Raw genomic sequence first — 20483 nt, 5'->3', positions numbered from 1 at the left:
GATAAATTCTGTTAATTTCAATGTTTTCACAGCAAAAGGGGAACTAACAGTGAGTTAAATCTTTTTGAAATGAGTGTAACCTTGATTTTAACAGGCAAGTTTAAATGATCTGCCAATGGAATACGGTTTTTGCACTTAGAATAGGAACAATTCATCTCCATCATCTTATTTCAGGTGCGGTATTTCTAAGTATCTTATTTTGGGGATCAAAATACTCATTGCATTTACCTGATCAAATCCAGGACAAATACAAACAAAAGCCTTCTTGCACATCTTGGTCCGAGCAAAAGGGACGGAAAGAAGCAGCAAATTGTGTGAGCAAAAGTTATATGAGTTGACATTTCTCAGTACGATTGCAGGACAGAAAAATGGTGGCAGGTATCCAAGTAATGCCTTGTAAATAAAAGTAAACCAATGGGAATTCCTTTGAGCAGCCAAACCTGACCATCCCACCCGTGAATATAAATCACAATGGTACTTTGACATTTCGCAGTTTGTGAGGAACCTTAGAAAAGAGAGATAGACAGAGTCAAGCATCCTAAGACACTGTGACGAAGCAATTATGTACAAAAGATCTCCGTAGTCCAACACAGACATAAAAGTTTCAGCAGCAAGAAGCTGTTTAGCAGCATATAAAAAACGCAACTTGTTTAAAAAATACAAGATTTTTCACATGGGGTTTACAAGTGAGAGAGTCATCAATCAAGACGCCTGAATTTTTGTAGCCGTGAACCAGCTCTATTCAATTTGCTCCAGAAGAGAAACCTGGAGTAGTTTTATCTGTATTGAGAACAAGTTTAAAATATAATAAAGAACATTGGATAGCAACAAACTTTAATGTTACTTTATAAAATCATTTCAAAGCATTTTAATAATTCATTTATTGAAAGAGAAACGTAAAGTGAGGAAGAAAGACAGTCTTGTTTGTTGGTTAAAGTCACAGTCCTATTGAGCATCAACAGTTCATGTCTGTTCAAAGCTGAACGCAGGCAGAGAAAGTCTAGACTGCAGGTTCACTATGACATCTATAAGGAGAGCCTTTACAGATATAATTTACTCAGATAATAGACACTCCCTTCTGTCTTTTGTACTCCCCCGGTCCCTAAAAACAGCAATTATCAAACCACTGTTGAGAAAAAATAATTTGGACGAACTACTACTCCATAACTACAGACCCATCTCAAACCTCCTCTTTATCAGTAAGATTATTAAAAAAGTTGTGTTTCAACAATCAAATATCTTCTTAACAATGGCCAGCTACTTTGACGTTTTCCAGTCAGGTTTCTCTACTCACCACAGTACAGAAACTGCTCTTGTCAAGGTGTTTAATGACATCCATATAAATGGAGACTGTGGAAGAACCACAGTGCTGGTATTATTGGACCTTATTGCAGCATTTGACACAGCTGATTACTCCATTCTGTTAGAGTCCCTAGAAAACTGGGCCCACTTATCTGGTACAGCACTAGACGGGTTTAAAACCTACGTAAAGCACAGGGACTTTTTTGTGTCAGTAGGTAACACATCAGAGACCACAAAAATCACATGCGGGGTTCCCCAAGGGTCCGTCTGGGGTCCACTCCTACTCAATATCTACATGCTCCCTCTAGCTCAGATTATAAAAGACAACATCAGTTTACCATAACTATGCAGACGACTCACAGCTCCACATCATGATGTTACCAGATGACTATGAACCCATTAAAGCTGATGCAAGAAACATATCTCGGTGCAAGACGTGTGGAAGTGATCTAGAGACAAGAACTGTTGACTGAATTTTCTCTCCTTCAAGCCGGAAACATGTCTGGAGACGAGATAAGAAAGCTCAGACTTTTCAGCTTTTAGTCCCTGTTGGTGTGGGAGCTTTGGGGGGAATGCAGACGGTCAGTTTCTCGTTCTTACTGACTTTGGGCCTAGGTGGTGCTGCTCCCCTCCCTGTCCGCAGCAGCTCTCACATGGCTGCTGCTGATGCAACTGGGCTAACAGCGGCCTGAACAACCAGACTGATTTCTTACTATTTTTTAAAATATGAGCGAAACACACTAATGACTCCAGGTTTATCACACCGTGCAGATGATTACTATTGACTGAAGTGGTAAATATGTCGCGTCGGAGACGTTGGTTCTGTCAAACTGAGCGGGCAAAGTTAGCTAAGCAGAGGCAGCACTGCTAACCATTCGGTTCATCAAAACAAACGCTGTTGTTAACTGCATAAAGTGCTTTCTTGTTGCTTTTGACTCTACATTGGGTTTCTTGGGAAATGGTGTAAAACTTGGGCATCCATTTATTCATCCATCCTTCTATTGGACCAGACAGTCATTCATTCAATTGTCATCCGTTTGGCTATTCATCCACCTGTTATTCATCCGTCCATCCATCCATTCAACAACCCCCTGTCTGCCTAACTGTTCAACCTTTAATCCGTCCATTCAACCAGTGGTCCCTTCCCTCCAATTAAATTACTCCAATTAAAAAAAAAGGTTGTTTCTAGGAATAAGAAATCTTTGTGGAGAAATACTCCATCATATAGAAGTGAAAAAAGGGAGTGTCGAAAAGCTGTACGCAGGTGGAGAAAGTCTAGACTGCAGGTTCACTATGACATCTATAAAGACAGACTTTAGAGATATAATTTACAACTGAAAAATGCAGGGGGATCTTTCATTTCTGAGATAATCAGCAAAAACCTTCATAATGCTCGAGCTTTATTTGCCACGGTCGACAGGTTAACGAACCGTCCTGTGTCTGTGACGTCTGAACTCCACTCCACCAGGGCCTGCCATGAATTTGTTAACTTCTTTACAGAGAAAACCCAAAAGATTAGAGGATCAGTCTGTACATCCATGTCAACTTCAGAACCAACATTTTCTCCAACTACAACTTATTTTCACAAAATGTCCCAATTCAGCAGAAAAACTTAGAAGAAGCTGTACACCAACTAAGTTCCATCTACTGCTGTCCTAATGTTTTTTTAAAGAAAAATATGCCTGTCCATATGTCTGATTTGACTCAGATAATAGACACTCCCTTCTGTCTTTTGTACTCCCCCAGTCCCTAAAAACAGCAATTATCAAACCGCTGTTGAGAAAGAACAATTTGAACGAACTACTACTCCATAACTACAGACCCATCTCAAAACTCCCCTTTATCAGAAAGATTATTGAAAAAGCTGTGTTTCAACAATCAAATATCTTCTTAGCAATGACCAGTCACTTTGATGTTTTTCAGTCAGGTTTCTCTACTCACCACAGTACAGAAACTGCTCCTGTCAAGGTGTTTAATGACATCCATATAAATGGAGACTGTGAAAGAACCACAGTGCTGGTGTTTTTGGACCTTATTGCAGCATTTGACACAGCTGATTACTCCATTGTGATAGAGAGCCTAGAAAACTGGGGCCCACTTGTCTGGTACAGCACTGGACGGGTTTAATCCTACGTAAAGCACAGGGACTTTTTTGTGTCAGTAGGTAACACATCAGAGACCACAAAAATCACACGCGGGGTTCCCCAAGGGTCCATCTAGGGTCCACTCCTACTCAATATCTACATGCAACCTCTAGCTCAGATTATAAAAGACATCAGCTACCATAACTATGCAGACGACACACAGCTCCACATCATGATGTTACCAGATGACTATGAACCCATTCAGGCTGATGCAAGAAACATTTCTCGGTGCAAGACGTGTGGAAGTGATCTAGAGACAAGAGATGTTGACTGAATTTTCTCTCCTTCAAGCCAGAAACATGTCAGGAGACGAGGTAAGAAAGTTCAGGCTTTTCAGCTTTTAGTCCCTGTTGATGTGGGAGCTTTGGGGGGAATGCAGACGGTCAGGTTCTGGTTCTTAATTAATTTGGGCCTCGGCGGTGCTGCTCCCCTCCCTGTCCGCAACAGCTCTCACATGGCTGCTGCTGATGCAACTGGGCTAACAGTGGCCCGAACAGCCAGACTGATTTCTTATTATTTTTTAAAATACGATTGAAAGACTGTGGATGATTATTATTGACTGAGGTGGTAAATATGCCGTGTCGTCCATCCATCCATTCAACAACCCCCTGTCTGCCTAACTGTCCATCCTTTAATCCGTCCGTTCAACCATCGGGCCGTCTCTATCAAGTCAAGTTTAGTTGTATAGCACATTTGAGCAGCAAGACAGTTCAAAGTGCTTTACATCATGAAAACATCATAAACACATTGAAACAGTCACTGGTTGTGAGACCAGTCAAGATATTAAATTGTATCAGGTGAAAACATCGATATACATCAAATATATTGGTCAATGTTCCTGTTATTATGGTCTGAAAGCATCTCTAAACAGGTGGGTTTTCAGTCTTGATTTGAAGGAACTCAGTGTTTCGGCTGATTTGCAGCTTTCTGGAATTTGTTCAAGATTTGGGGAGCATAGGAACTAAATGCTGCTTCTCCATGTTTGGTTCCGGTTCTGGGTATGCAGAATAGACCAGAATCAGATGATCTGAGTATAAAAGTATACTACTTTTTGCTGAGGGTCCCTATGACATCTATAAAGAGAGACTTTACAGACATAATTTATAACTGAAAGATGCAGGGGATTCTTTCTTCTCTGAGATCATCAACAAAAACATTAATAATACTGGTGCCGTATTTGCCACAGTCGACAGGTTAACAAACCCTCCTGTGATTGTGGTATGTGAACTCCACCAGGGCCTGCAATTAATTTGCTAACTTCTTTACATTGAAAATCCAAAAGATTGGAGGGGGTGTCTGTACATCCACATCAAGTTCAGTACCAAAATTTTCTCCAACTAGAACTGATTTTGACTTAGAACTTAGAAGAAATCGTACACCAACTAGGTTCCTCCATCAGACATCACAAAAATCACATGCGGGGTTCTCCAAGGGTCCATCTGGGGTCCACTCCTATTCAATATCTACATGCTCCCTCTAGCTCAGATCATAAAAAACAACATCAGTTTACCATAACTATGCAGATGACACACAGCTCTACATCATGTCACCAGATGACTAACACATTCAAGCTGATGCAAGAAATATATCTTAGTGCAAGACGTGTAGAAGTGCTATAGAGACATGAGACAACTGAATCTTCTCCCTTTCATTCTGCATTTCTGGGTCCTAATAAATGACTTTGGACATCGGCGGTACTATACGGTCATCCATTCTTTTAATTGTCATCCATTTGGCTACTCATCCATTTGTTTATTAATCTGTCCATCCATCAGTCATCTCCGTGACTGCCCTTGTGGTCTCACTAGCGATATTGGGATAGTGGGCTTCACTAGAATATTTTTAAATTAACAGTTGCTGCTTTTATGCCATAATTTATTTTCCATATTTCATGAGGTACACACGTCCCACACCTGCGTTTGGATTCTGTTAACCAACGTATGCTGTTATTAGATCTTATATACTAAATTAAAGAGGAGAAGTATTTGGATCCAATAATGGAAAATAACTTAACTTATTATTATTATTGAGTAATCATTTTTCTCTTAACCAGATCTCCACATTTTCCATGTCAAAATCCTACACTTTCCAGAGTTATTTTTTTTAATCTTTTTTCTTATTTAGCTAATTTTATAATTTATAAATGCTAAAGTTCAAAATGAAGATATGACCATAACTCCAGTGGTCAGACTTTAAACGTGAAACCTATAAAACCCATACGGTGGATGGATAAAATACATTTATCAAACCTGCGTGATAAAGTCTGAAAATCCCAATATGCAGAGCTAAATGGTGGATATATAAATCTACTAATTTTTCTTTTTTTAATTACCCATATGGACCAATCACATCGTGTCCCCCAGAAACACTGCAACGTTTTGATCTTGAACGCTCCTCAACGGTTTTGCGGCGACGTCACGGTTTGGCGACTTCGCACATGCGCATTCGTGTCCAGCGCTGATGCAAGAAATATCTCGACGCAAGACGTGTGGAAGTGATCTAGAGACAAGAGACGTTGACTGAATTTTTCTCCGCTTCGAGCCGCAAACATGTCCGGAGACGAGGTAAGAAAGTTCGGCCTTCCCGCTGTCTGGTCCCCGTTGGTGTGGGAGCTTCGGGGGGAATGCAGACGGTTGGTTTCCCGGTTCTAATCGATGACTTTGGGCCTCGGCGGTGCTGCTCCCCTCCCTGTCCGCGGCGGCTCTCACATGGCTGCTGCTCATGCAACTGGGCTAACAGCGGCCTGAACAGCCAGACTGATTTCTTATTGTTTAAAAAAAGCAGCGAACCCCGCTGCTGGGTGGAGGTTTATCACACCGTGTGGATGATTACTATTGACCGGGGTGGTACATCTACCGCGTCGGAGCCGCTGGTTCTGTCAAACTGAGCGGTCAGAGTTAGCTAAGCAGAGGCGGCGATGCTAACCGCTACACAGGTTTAGCTTAGTTAGATATCTTCACTCCACATATAAAATAAATCCACATCCATGGCAAATAAATGCTGTTGTTAACTGCATGAAGCGCTTTCTTGTTGCTTTTAACTCTACATTGTTATTATAAAATGGTGTAAAACTTGGACATCCGTTTATTCATCCATCCTTCTGTTGGACTCCATACAGTGATCCATTCAATTGTCATCCGTTTGGCTACTCATCCACCTGTTAACTCATCTGTCCATCCATCAGTCGTCTGCCTGTCTATTCATTCATCCATTCATCCATTCAACAACCCCCTGTCTGTCTAATTGTCCATCTTATAATCCATTCAACCATTGGTCCGTCTCTGTCCACCCAGCGGTCCCTTCCCTCCAATTAAATTACTCCAATTAAAGTGAAGATCGTTTCTGGGAAGAAGAAAATCGCTGTGTAGAAATGCTCCACCAGTTGTCCTAAGACTTAACTATACTAAGACTTAAGTTTATACTTAAGTATACTTAATAAAATGAACTTAAACTATACTACTTTTTTGCTGTGGGTCACTGTGACATCTATAAAGAGAGACTTTACAGACATAATTTATAACTGAAAGCTGCAGGGGAATCTTCTCTGAGATCATCAACAAAAACCTTTAATAATGCCGTATTTGCCACGGTCGACAGGTTAACAAACCCTCCTGTGATCGCGGCATCTGAGCTCCACCAGGGCCTGTAATTAATTTGCTAACTTTAGAGAAAATCCAGAAGATTAGAGGGTCAGCCTGTACATTCATGTCAAGTTCAGTAACAAAATCTTGTAAAACTAGAACTGATTTTGACAAAATGTCCAAATTCATCCAAATGAACTACAACAGCTGAGAAGAAATTGTAGACAGACTAACATCTGATTTAACTTAGATCGGTATTTCCCCTAGAAATGTTTAGCGCCCTTGTAGAAGCACTGCAAACAATAAACACGTTCCTTCTGTCTTTTGTACTCCCCCAGTCCCTAAAAACAGCAATTATCAAACCACTGCTGAAAAAGAACAATTTGGACGAACTACTTTCTCTGCAGAACTACAGACCCATCTCAAACCTCCCCTTTATCAGTAAGATTGTTTCAACAATGAAATATTTTCTCAACAATGACCAGCCACTTTGACGTTTTCCAGTCAGGTTTTCGTGCTCAACACACTTTAAGGAGCAAAAAGCTAATTATTTTAGGTAGAAAGAGCTAAAAGTGGTTTTGTGAAGAACTACATGTACCTTTTTAGATGACCTATGGTTAAACATCTCTCGTCATCTCTCTGTTGTCCTCCATTCTCTTGTTTACATAGTCGTGAACAGCAGCCATTCAGGGCTTAGCCCCTTCCTGCCCATAAAACGCCACCGCCAGGCACCAAATGGTGGAGAGCACGACCATCAGATCAAAACGTTCTCTTGCTAAAAGCATTATAAAGTTCTGAGTTACTTCTTCATTAGACATGTTCCTCAGAAAGGTGATGGTGTTCGGTTGTGTTTCTATCCTTTTTCAAATAGGCTCACTGATGGCTTGATACACGTCTTGTTTTGGTCTACAGACACTGCTCAAGCTCCAGCTAGTGGTGGAAAATCGCTTATTGCTCCGTTAAAAAAGCAATTTCTAAATCGTAGAGGTCTGCAATTTTTGGTTACGTAACAATTAATGAATAAGACGTTTTTTAGGTGTGGTTAATGTTTAAAGTGAGTTTGCTCCCACGTGGAAGGGAAGAGTTGCAGCAGTGTCATAATGTAATTTTATTCTTTTAAAGTTTATATAATCATACTTTTTTTTTTTTTTTTTTACCAGGAACTTTCAGGAATCTCACTATAGCATTAAGTACTGGTCAAACTGTTTAATAAACAGACTTGTTTGTTGGTTGCACTTCATGTTCAACGAGGATTGACGTCCAATTCAATTAAAAGCTGTTCTCTTGAATAAGAATATTCTGATTAATAAAAACATTAAAATTTCTTGTTTTAAATAGTCCTTGTTTACAATCATCTTGATCTACAGGACGTTTTTATTGCTTGTGATTAATGCAGAGAAAAGTCACAATTAAACTGCAATCGCAGTTATGGTTGAAATAAATCGCAATTTTAGATTTTTGGTAAAATCGTACAGTCCTAGTTTGAGTCCTATGTAAAGCACAGGGACTTTTTTATGTATCATTAGGTAACTTTACATCAGAGATGACAAAAATCACATGTGAGGTTCCCCAAGGGTCCATCCTTGGTCCCCTCCTATTCAATATCTAGCTAAGATTATAAAACATCAGCTACCATAACTATGCAGACGACACACAGCTCTACATCACCATGTCCCCAGGTGACTATGAACCCATTCAAGCGCTGCATACCCAGAACCAGAACCAAACATGGAGGAGCAGCATTTAGTTCTTGTCTTATATCTTAACCTGCTGCTACTATTCCACTGCAGTGTGCTTTCCTCTGTAATGTTTAGCTTATGTTCTGTTCATGTACAACACTTTGAGTTTATTGTTACTGAAATGTGCTTTACAAACTAACTTGCCTTGCCTTTTTGTTTTTGTAGATTCTATATTTTAAGCTTGATCCCGTTCGAATTATCTGCCGTCCATTAATACTCAACTTCATTATTTATTCTTTAAAAATGTACTAAAATAAATCTGAAAAAAAAGTGTAATCAACCCTGTGTTCTGATGACTTATAATACAGAGACCTTGAGCAAGTACCGTAATAATTTCTAGTCTCCCTCCTCCTTATATATCCAGATACGGACGTAGCTGAAAACTGCTCTCACGGGTCTTTTTCTTTACGTTTTTTTTTTTTTATCGTTTGCATTTAATTCTTTGGCCAATTTCGGTTTCCCCTCCCCTTTCCAGATGATTTTCGATCCCAACATGACCAAGAAGAAGAAAAAGAAGAAGAAGCCCTTCATGCTGGACGAGGAAGGAGGAGAGGGGGTAGGAGGAGAAGAGGCGAAGGAGGTGGAAGCCAAGGAGGCAGAGCCGGAGGTGGGAGAGGACAAGGAGCTGGACATGGATGAAGATGAAGGCCGGAAAAAAGGTCTGAGAGAAAGGCGTTTCACTTGCTTTCAGCCCCGTGTCACGTTCCTCTGGGTGGGCTGTAAACCAGGCGGGATCTAAGTGGGCTTTGCTTATCTCTGTAGAAACGTCCGACGATTTGAACGACCTCAACTTTTTCAACCAGAAGAAAAAGAAGAAGAAGCCCAAGAAGGTGTTTGATAATGACATAGAAGAAGGATTAAAGGTACTGATAAGCTGCTTTTATCTGTTTCCCTTTCTCTGCTCATATTGGCTGTAAAATCCTTTTACTTAAACTGACTTTAACGCATTTCTGGTTTAAAAAAAAAAAAAACAGGAGCTGAAAATCGAAGGGGAGCAGGTGGAGACGATCGAGGAGGATAACCTAGATTTCTCTAGCAAAAAGAAGAAGCCAAAGAAAGTGGACTTTGACGAGGGAGAGCCTCTGGAAAAAGATGACGGTAGAGAGCGTGAAGGCTTTCTCTGAATAGCACGGCCGTAACGCCGCCGGCTGCTTTGTGTTACAAGCTTTGCGTACTGTGTTTGCAGCAATGGAGGACGACGAGGGCAAGAACAACGATGGCATTTCGTTCATTTCCCCCACCGGACCGGCGTGGGCCGGCACAGAAAGAGACTACACTTATGACGAGGTACCAATTCACATCAAGTGTTTCCAGCCATGTTACAAGGCTAATTCGTGTTCAGTTGTCTAAAATCTGAATAAGCCCACAGCTAAAAACAGAAGCACTGCACCAGCAGTACTTTCTATAGGGAGCAAAAAGATGAGTGCATGCAGGTAATGAGAGCTGTAGCTCTGGTCTGTGGCACCATCTAGAAAGAATAAAAGCAATTAGCCTTTCTTCAGAAAAGGAAAAGAATCTGGGCACACAGCATCGGGCTGGGAATACTTTCTGTTGGAAGGATTAACATTAAGAGTACGCAGTGGCAGCATTAGCTCCACTGGCTCTGTCCTGAACTGCAGGTCTGGGAAAGAGACTTGGAAAAAAAGCAGCGAGCCAGGGAGACTTTCTATCTGGGAGAGAAATGTGGAGAGCACAGGGAGTAAATAGCCATATCGGCTTTTTCAATCTTTTTTCTTTTTTGTTGACGGAGCATTTTGGGATGAGTTACAGCTTAAGTGAAGGGCTGAGCCCGGAGCGCTTTCTATAGGAAAGAAATGTAATCCGTTTATACATACGTTTTTAATTGTTCTGTCATTACCTCAGCTTATTAAAGATGCAAAGTTAAACACAAACTCTGAGCCAGGTGTACTTTCTATGGGGAAGAAAGTCAGTGACGGCTTGTCAGCAGCACAAACTATGTATAGCTCAAAACAAAAGCATGGGGCTAGGAGTACTTTCTCTTGAAAAGCAAAAGGTACAGAAAGTTAATGGAGGTTGTAGTCTTGTCACTGACTCCACATGTGAAAGATGCGCAGCTAAATAGAAAACACCGAGCCAGCGGTACCTTCAGCATGATCCGACATCAATGAGAGCGCGCACAGTAAATGACGGCATTAACCTCGGTCCGCTTTTTTTGAGATGCAGCATCCAGGAGGGAGACCTGGCTAGAAACAGCCAAAAATACTCGCTGTAGGGCAAAACCCGATCAGATTACACAATGCTGTTGACGGCAGCAGATCGCTCAATGGATCTGTCCAGGAAAAGGACAACGCTAAAACCCAGGACCAGAATGCTACCTTGAGTTAAAAGCCAGTTGTTATAGACAGATATTATCCCAGTAATTTGTTGTTGTTGTTTATCCCAGCTCCTAAACAGAGTTTTCAACATCATGAGGGAGAAAAATCCCGACATGGTGGCTGGAGAGAAGAGGAAGTTTGTGATGAAGCCCCCTCAGGTGGTCCGAGTGGGAACCAAGAAAACCTCTTTTGTCAACTTCACAGATATCTGCAAACTGTGAGTCAGGACAACCGCCTCCGTCCTACTTTAGCCTCTGACCCAGGTCTGGGCAGACCCCATCAAACCGCTCACGCTGCTCTCTCCTCCTCCCAGGTTGCATCGTCAGCCTAAACATCTTCTTGCTTTTCTGCTGGCTGAGCTGGGAACAAGGTATATTTTAACTTTGACCGTAACGGGAAAGCGTGGCTGTTTTTATAAATGACTGTTGTGGATGAGCAAAGCCGTCGCCGTGGTTCTGACTTTGCTCCCGTCTCTTCACAGCGGCTCTATAGATGGAAACAACCAGCTTGTGATCAAAGGCAGATTTCAACAGAAACAGATAGAAAACGTGTTGAGAAGATATATCAGTAAGTAGGAAACGCCTCCATTTACTTGTTGATCCAACTTTGGCGAAATGGCAACCACCCAGCATTTACTCTAAATGCTGGGTGGTTGCCTCCACAGACATATATACGTAGACGCGTCATAGGGCGCAGGTTCGCACGTCAACGTCACCGCCAAATTGTATGTGGCAGAAAAAAAGTTGAGTTCTGTTATTGTGAACGTGAATCAGAGAAGATGCCTCGTTCCTGTGCTGCATGGAAATGTATTCTGGCTGATTTCACTACTTGTATCTGCCTACTACATGTATATATAGAAGGCAGATACTATATATATATATATATATATATATATATATATATATATATATATATATATATATATATATATATATATATATATATATATATATATATATATATATATATATATATATATATATATATATATTTGTATGTGTTATGAATATAAGGATCAATTTGTTAAATCTAAACATTGTGGTCTTCATTATTTCATAAAACCGTGTCACATGTGAACCTTTAGGAACAGACTTTTTGGGTGAGTATTAAAGAGGTAAAATTAATAATATGAGGAAAAAAAGTCCTAGGACAATAAAGTGAAAAAAACAAAAACACAAAAGTGATAATGTTATGAGAAAATGTCATATTATGAGAATTAAGAGGGAACATTTCCATAATAGTCACAGTTTGCAGAATTATTTCACTCCTGGAGTAATAGGACCAGGTTAGATTATTTTAAATAATTTTATTCTTTAGGAGAATAAATTCAGGAGAATGCAGCTTAAGGGATACGACAAAAAACTTGTAATATTACAAAAACAAAAATACTACCAACACAAAGTATATTCAGAGATTAAAGTCCCTCTGATACTGTTTAAGTGACTGAGTAACTGCAGATTTGCCACATTTAAGATGGCGGACGCTCTGACGCATCGCAGCATAGGCAGAACCCGCCCAATGACGCGTCTACGTATATAATGTCTATGGTTGCCTCCTGCTCAAGGGACCCAGGTGGATTGTGGGTAATGCAGTCCCACGATTGTCTGGAAGACTTAAGTTAGCGTTGTCTGGCTGACTAGTTTCCAGTCTTGTTTAAATGAAGCACCGGGTGCTCTGAAGTCCTCATGCCTGCTTGTTTTCCTTCCTGCAGAGGAATACGTGACGTGTCACACCTGCCGCTCCCCAGAGACCATCCTGCAGAAGGACACCCGTCTTTACTTCCTGCAGTGCGAGACGTGCCACTCCCGCTGCTCCGTCGCTAGCATCAAGACCGGCTTCCAGGCCGTGACGGGCAAGAGGGCGCAGCTCCGCGCCAAAGCCAACTAACCGGCCACGAAGCCTGGGCCCCCCCCTCCTCCTCCTCCTCCTCCTCCCTCTTCTAACGTCCGTTTCCCCCTGAAGCCGGGGTCAAGACGCCCTCATTGATTTGCTTAAAGAACTCTCTGAACGGAACTGCGGGAGTTTGGCTGTGTAGTTGTCATTGCCCGTACAGGCAGGTGGGGAGTGAGAGATCCTCTAAAAGCAACAGAAAAGGTTCAGGTGCTGTAGAGCAGGTGACGTTCGCCAGGAACCCCCACTGGGTCGAATGCATTTGTGTTGTTGTTGTTAAGCCGACGAACCCTCTGCCTCTTAGAACTTTCTCCATTTGCTGTGATTAATATTTTTTTTCTTTGATTTTGTTCAAGAAAAGCCCGATTGACCACAGCTCGAATTTGTTCTCTGCCACTTGACACATGCCAGAGATGAAGAATCCGTCAGATTGTGTTAAACCAGGCTGACTCACATAAGGGTTTCGCTGCTGCTTGGATGTCTGTCTATATTCTTCGGCTCATCCCGGCCAGACCGAGGGCTGTTAGTTTTTATTTTGGCCCAGGTCACTCTACACTCTGTGTTAGGTGTCTATGCAGCTCCCTGATGCAGAGAAAGAGCTAATTGACAAGACTAGGATTCATTTATAGTTTAAGACTAATTAGTGGAAAATATTCTTAATCTGGCTTGCTAGTGGCTTTACTGTCAACGGTGAAAATGAAAATGGGGCTAAAAAAAAAAGAAAACTGAAAGTGATTATTGTGGTGAGGCTGTGTTGGAAAAAAGTAATCTGAGTACTTTTGTTGCATTGGAGGTTTCTAAAGATTAGATCAACATGTTTTTACCAACCTGATTTGAGCAATTTGAAATTAAAGTTTTGTCAATAAAAAGTCGGTTTACTGGAGTTGATGGCAAAAAGAAAAAAAAGATAAAACCTAAAGGTTCACTTTTTGTTTATATTTACTCCATAATCTATCCCGAATATGAAGTCGGTTCACGTGCTGCAGGCCACATGATGGTGGTTCTGCTTTTGTATGAGCCTAATGAGTTAGGTCGGACCAGTCGTTTTAAAACCGGGTTTTTACATAAATAAAATGTTCTCTCTCTCTCTCCATTATTTTCTTGTGTCGTATCGGGTGTTTCAAAAGGCAACGTCAATATAACATGGCAGTTTACTTCTCGTTGGCTAACACTTTAAAATGCTAACAATGACCCATAACACAGGAGCCGGAATAGGAATCCAGAAACCAGCCGTTGCTTTGCAGACGTGTTCAAACCACAACGCATTTTGTTGGGAATCAACGCAAAGTAGTGTGCAATTGGGATGTGGAAGGAAATGTTTTTTTTCTAGTGCAAATCCAAAATATGACGCGTTTGTATTTACCTCCATTTTGTCCGCACTTTGGAAAAATACCTTTTTACTGCAATTGCAGGTATAAAACGTTTTGGGAGTTAAATCTCTACCTACTTTGCTCATAAAAGGACTTAAATGTGGGTCCATTCTGTTTTTTGCAAAATAGCATAGCATTGTCATATTGAATAAAGCCTGGCCAACTGGTTTCAGGTGTTGCTGCTACAGATTCCCAGTTAAATTTAGGTCTGGACCTTGACGTGCCTGTTCCATTACCTAAATGTGCTTCAGTCCCTACAAGTGGTGTCCACACCTGTCACATGGGGCAAAACCATCAAGCTGAAAGTATTTGTAGGATATATATATTCTTGTATATCCTAACTTGTAGAGGGTTTTGCAGGTTTGCCTTTGTGAAAAAATTTGGTTTACAAATTCTAATGGGGTCTATTAAAAAAAAAAAAAAATGAAATTTAGTCTATTGTGAGTAATGAAAATAGACCACTGAAATGTTTATTTATTTTTTTGGCTATGTTTAGCCAAGTTTCATAATCTGCTTTTAAGTAGAAGTCACTGACTTGATGTGATCCCATTTACTAAGACAATGCAAACATAGACGTTCCCTGCACAGAGTCAAGACTTTGCTAATGCTTTTGCACTAGTGAAAAATAAAGTCTCAATCTGCGTCCAACTCCTGTGTTGGTAGGCCAAATTTGTAGCCTTTTGGAATTGCAGACGGGAGACCGCTCAAAATCAGTCCTGCGGCCACACTTTGGACACCCTGGTTTAAACCATCATGTAGCTCTCTGGCTTTATGTTTGGTGATGTCCAGCTGGAAGATGAATCCCCACCTCAGCCTCAAGCTTTATGTAGCCTCTAACAGGTTTTTTTTTTTCAGCCTTGCTCTTTATTTATATCCATCCATCACTCGGACTGACTTCATTGTTCTCTCAAAAGAAACACAACCCAACAACATGATGCCACCACCATGGAGAGGTAGTCTTGCCACCATGTTTCTCTGATGGTGTCAGTCTGGCCAGCACCATAATTTCCTGATAGGTCTAGGGTCTGATTTCTACACCATTTTGACCAAAGTAATACTTTGATGGGTATGTCAAATGATTTACATAGTAGAAACAGCGAGTTGGAATATCCTCTGCGACTTACACATGTTATTAACGGTTTTAAGTAAGTCAAAGACTGGAGGAGTGTCCAGACTTTTAAACTCGTGGGCTGAAATTGTCAAGTCAAAAGCACTTGAGAGTGAAAAAGTGAATAATAACCAAAAAAGGTGATTTTTTTTTTTTTTTTTTTTTTTTTTATTACTTGCTCAACAAAATCTGATTATTTAAAAAAATTAATCAGGCTGTATTTCGCAATCAGATGCACCAAAATCTATTTGAGTAAAAGTCATTAGATAGATATGGTTCTATTTGCTATGTGATTGTAAAAAGTGTGCTTATTAAAATACAAGTGTTTTGTGGTGTACTTAACATTCACTTGTAATATTTTAAATTGGAGGGCTGCACAAAATCAGCACAAGGGGCACAAATGTCCCCCCAGGACACGCCTGCACTATTGTCCTCAGATGGAAAACGATTCTGGTCACAGAAGGATGGGTAAATCAGCTTTTATTTTGAAAATACCATACGGGAAGTGCCGCAGACTTTAGCTTCACTGTGATTGGCTGGCTTTGGCCTCGAGCGAAACTGTCGTTTTAGGACGGTTGTGAGTGACGCAACTGAAGCGGCCAACGCTAGGAGTTGTTCGGAAGAAAAGTCTAGAACATTAGGCTAGGCTGAAATCTCAAATAAACATGCCCCGCGTTTACATTGGACGACTAAGTTATCACGTCCGTGAAAAGGACATCCAGCGGTTTTTCAGCGGATACGGAAAACTGTTGGAAATCGATTTGAAGAATGGGTGAGTTTTGGCTGCCTGAAGGAGCTAGTAGCTTTGGAGTCGCAGTTGTGAGCGACGTGAGTGCATGAAATGTTAACGCTGTAGCACGAAATACGTTTGTTTTAGCTGGCAAGTTTGTACATAAAACAAGTTATGTGCTAATTTAGACTGAACGCGGGTCGTTTAAACTCAATTTTCGGTCGTTTTTCGAACCCGTGTTGCAAATGTCGCATGGCCAACATGGCGGCTTTGTATTTGCTACATTGCAGAGCTAGCGTGGGCCTAGCTAGCCTAGCTAGCCCCGTGGTGATAGCCGTGTGTTTTTAAGTTGCCTTCATTTAATTGCCGTTCTTCTGCCTAACGTTTGATCGCGTTTCTTTCCTGCAGCTATGGATTCGTGGAGCTCGAAGACAACCGGGATGCCGACGATGCCGTGTACGAGCTGAACGGGAAGGAGCTGTGCGGAGAGCGGGTGATCGTCGAGCACGCCCGGGGCCCACGGCGAGATCGAGACAGCTACGGTGGGGGTTACTGGGGCGGAGGGCGCAGTAAGTGCAATCTGTTACAAGATATCCTCTTTCCTTCGGGCACAAGTTACGTTGTAGAATACGAAGAAAATGTTTTTGTTTTAGCAATTATACACGTATTAACACATTTATGGCACGTAATTGTTGTTTTTCCCCGTTACAGGTAAACAGTTTTGGTTCATATAAAAGGATCTTGGGATGCCCGCATTTCGTGCATGTCTTTTTTTATATGTCTAAACCCGTTTGTAGCTTTATATTCAGCTGTAGATGGACCGCACGAAGTACTTTATTCTCCCAAGCTCACCTGTGGTCATTTTGAATTAAGATTATTTTTTTAATGTAGCACAAGTCAAACCCCGATCTAAAGTTGTTTTCAGCTTCATTAATGGTTGCTGACCTGCACGTGTTTGCTCCTCCTGATCAAGGGCCGTTCTACATTAGTGGTTCCTTGATGGGAATGAGCAAATAACTGCAAGTCAGGGTGTAGGCTGATCTCTAGGGCTCTTCAGTGTAACATGATTCACTTGTATATATATTTTTAATACTTGAGTCATTTATTCATATTTACTTTAATTGAACAAACAGCAAGTATACATTTTGCTTGGAGGATAGGACTTAGTTTTTTATTTTTTTTTATTTGTGTATTGCTAACTTTGGCATTTCTATATATTTTTCTATATATTATACATTAACAAAAGTCCTTGATGTTTCAATTTGAAAGAGTCCAGCTGCGGGCTGAGGCTGAGAGTCCATTGAGGCTAAAGATGACTGGCTAAGATGACTGCCTGTCCCGTTTGGCCTTGGCTTTCACCTTACAATGTGTGTGTGACCATTGCCCCCCCTTGATCCTTGGCTGACCTAACCGGAAGCCATGATGACAGCAGCCTTTTGCCAATAGACCAGGGGTGATGGTGAGGATTGCCATTGGTTTCTATGTTGACCACAAACATGACTGGATCGGCTGTAGTTGACAACTTACAATCTAAAGAAAATTTGTAAGTGCAAAACTGGAGAAAAAAAAAGTGTTCGTTACTAGAATCTGGTAAAGTATCAGTTTTAAATACTTAATAATAATAAGTAAAAAAAAAAATCATAGTATCATTTGGACCATTTAGGCTCTATTCTATTCACCAGTGTCCTTGACCAAAGACCTTGTGGATGCCTCCTCTCCTTTTGTTGCAGGGTTCAGAGGACCTGAAAGAACATCACTGTCCAGCCAAAGCTTTTCAGTATAATACAATATACTTTAGTTAAGAAGTATTTTGCTGGAAATAGAAGCAGTGGTGTTCTTTGCAGCAGCAAACATCTTTCTAATGTGAACGCTACAGACTTTAGAGTCTATGCTGTAGTTAAATTTCTTATCTGAAGCTCTTTGAAGGAGTTAGGGATTTAAGGGACTCCTATTTGTTCCCCAGTTTGATCTGGCCTGTTTTCATTCAGTAGTCCAGACCAGTAGTTTTATTGACTCTTTAACTTTAGTTTGTTCTAAGAAAGGTTTGCCTGTGCTGTCGTCTTTAAAGGTAGTGGTTACAGCAGCAGGAGCCGCTCTGGAAGGGACAAGTATGGACCTCCAGTCCGTACAGAGTACCGTCTTATTGTGGAAAACTTGTCGAGCCGCTGCAGCTGGCAGGACCTCAAGGTAAGCCGCTTTACCTCTTATTTATTCAGTCAGCCACTGAAGACCGAAGCTGTTGGCATGTAATTATATTTGTCCTTGTTTAACGCGTCTTGTTCAGGATTTCATGCGTCAGGCAGGAGAGGTGACTTACGCCGACGCCCACAAAGAACGGACCAATGAGGGGGTGATTGAGTTCCGGACCCACTCTGACATGAAAAGGGCCATTGACAAGTTAGACGGCACAGACATCAACGGCCGTAAGATTCGGCTGGTGGAGGACAGACCTCGCAAACGAAGGTCTTACTCTGGAAGCCGCTCCAGGTGGGATTACTCATGGATTTCAAACTAATTTCTTAGGACAAACGAGTTGATGTTTGATTTAAAAGCTTCACCTGAGATGACGTGTTTGAGTCTTCTGTCATTAGATCTCGAAGTCGCCGCCGCTCCCGTAGCAGGAGCCACAGGAGCTCAAGGAGCCGGTCCAGATCTCACTCCAGGTGAGTTTGAAAGCAAAAGAGTAATCTTATGAATTCCCTGTAAGTTTATTTATTTATATTTTTTTTTTGTAAAGCTGAGCAGACATACAAAAACTTTAAATGTTTTGTTCTCTCCATCAGATCTCGATCCCGCAGCAAGAGACGTGATCGTAGTCGCTCAAGGTCTGAGAGGAAGTCTCGTTCCAAGTCAGGAGAGCGGAAATCTCGCTCTCGCACCCGCAGATCTCGTTCTGGGTCCCACAAGTCCAAATCTCGCTCAGGGTCACGGAAATCCCGTTCCCGCTCAGCTGACCGGAAATCCAAGTCCCGCTCTAAGAGCCGCTCTAAAGTAAAGTCGGATCGGGATTCTCGGAGCAGATCCAAGGAGATGGATGTTGGTGGTGAAGAGAAGAAGTCCCGCAGCCGGTCACCCTCCCCTGTTGAGAATGGAAAGGAGGAGAGTGCTGCCAAATCAGCTTCCCGCTCTCCGTCCCCACAGGAAGAGGGGCGACGATCTAAATCCAGAGAGAAACGTTCAGCATCCCGCTCAGTGTCCCGCTCAAGATCTCGTTCACGGTCTAGATCAGCCTCTCAGGATTAGATGCGGAAAGTTTTTTTGTTTCTTTCGAGTTTTATTATAATGTTGTAAATAGAAGTGTCCCGGGCTTCTGCTTCCTTACTTGGTTTCTGTTCTCTCCTCAGTGTGCTGTTTTGACATGTCATCAATAAATGCACACCATCAGGGCTCTGTGTTTGGAATTGGTATTAAACCCACCTCTGAAAAAGACATGTCCCTAATTTTTCTGAGTAGTCTTCCGGTTAAGACTGTTTGCTGTCCCACAAATGTAAACTTTTTTTTTTTAAACCCCGTTTTCATTTAAATAATTTAGCTTGCTTTGTAAGAACAAGGTGGAGTACTCTGGTCACCGTTGGTAAACTTGCTAGTGGTACACTGGGTGATGTTTATCATTCTTACTTTCCCCAGATATCATGTAAAGCATAATTTGTCTCAAACACATTTTTTGTTTTGTACCAAAGTGTTTTAGTTGTGGGTGAATGTTGAAGCTGATGCAGGTTTTCTCTTTTCCTCGTGACTTTTTTTTTTTTTTTTTTTTTTTTTTGGACAAAGCTTTGTTGGATGTGAACGCTTGAAACATTAAATTTACAGGGCGACGCGACAAACTACATTGTAGTTGGGTTAATAGATTCTTTTTACACAAGTTGTACATAAGTAGGGCTTGATCCAATGTATTTACCCAAAGTTGGATAAATTAAGGCAGTGGATGAGCGTCAGTAGACTAATGCCTACAATGCAGTGTTAAGTTTTCCTGATGCCGTGGCTGACGCCCCATTAGGATTAGTTTTCCATCTTTTTTTCTCTTGGTTTAAAGTGTGCTTCCCATACTGCACTTCATCACCATAATTGCATTCTAAGCGGATTTTTCCATAGTGTGCATTGGTTATTGTAGAAATGAGCTGAATGCAGCATTATAAGCTTGCCCAATTGTTTTTGCTCCCGATGATTTAAGAGATTTTTTTAAATTGTATGTTTAATTAAAGGTCTGAAAAAGTCCACATGTGGCGTGCTTCATTCAAGGAAGAATTGACTGCGGAATCGACGTGACCTATATCGCGCTAATT

General features: G+C 41.3%; 2 protein-coding genes across 3 annotated transcripts; both read left to right on the top strand.

The window, feature by feature from the left end:
• Positions 1-5869: 5869 nt before the first annotated feature.
• eif2s2 (eukaryotic translation initiation factor 2, subunit 2 beta) lies at positions 5870-14088 on the top strand. Of its 2 annotated transcripts, XM_012877269.3 has the most exons (9): positions 5870-6010; positions 9242-9425; positions 9529-9629; positions 9741-9864; positions 9953-10053; positions 11171-11319; positions 11416-11472; positions 11584-11669; positions 12814-14088. In XM_012877269.3, the coding sequence occupies exons 1-9, from the start codon at positions 5996-5998 to the stop codon at positions 12987-12989; spliced, it is 993 nt and encodes a 330-aa protein (XP_012732723.2). In that variant the 5' UTR covers positions 5870-5995; the 3' UTR covers positions 12990-14088. The 2 variants fall into 2 exon arrangements, with proteins under 2 accessions (XP_012732723.2, XP_035991598.1); XM_036135705.1 differs by lacking the exon at positions 5870-6010 and having other exon boundaries at positions 9331-9424; positions 9527-9629.
• A 1928-nt stretch (positions 14089-16016) lies between these two features.
• On the top strand, positions 16017-20414 carry LOC105936400 (serine/arginine-rich splicing factor 6). Its single transcript, XM_012877238.3, has 6 exons — positions 16017-16242; positions 16609-16769; positions 18269-18387; positions 18485-18687; positions 18792-18863; positions 18984-20414. The coding sequence occupies exons 1-6, from the start codon at positions 16136-16138 to the stop codon at positions 19441-19443; spliced, it is 1122 nt and encodes a 373-aa protein (XP_012732692.2). The 5' UTR covers positions 16017-16135; the 3' UTR covers positions 19444-20414.
• Positions 20415-20483: the final 69 nt, after the last annotated feature.

Source organism: Fundulus heteroclitus, chromosome 1, assembly GCF_011125445.2.
Source record: "Fundulus heteroclitus isolate FHET01 chromosome 1, MU-UCD_Fhet_4.1, whole genome shotgun sequence".
NCBI classification, from domain to species: Eukaryota; Metazoa; Chordata; class Actinopteri; order Cyprinodontiformes; family Fundulidae; genus Fundulus; species Fundulus heteroclitus.
Note: the sequence above shows the minus strand (reverse complement) of the source record. Positions and strands in the feature narration are given on the sequence as shown.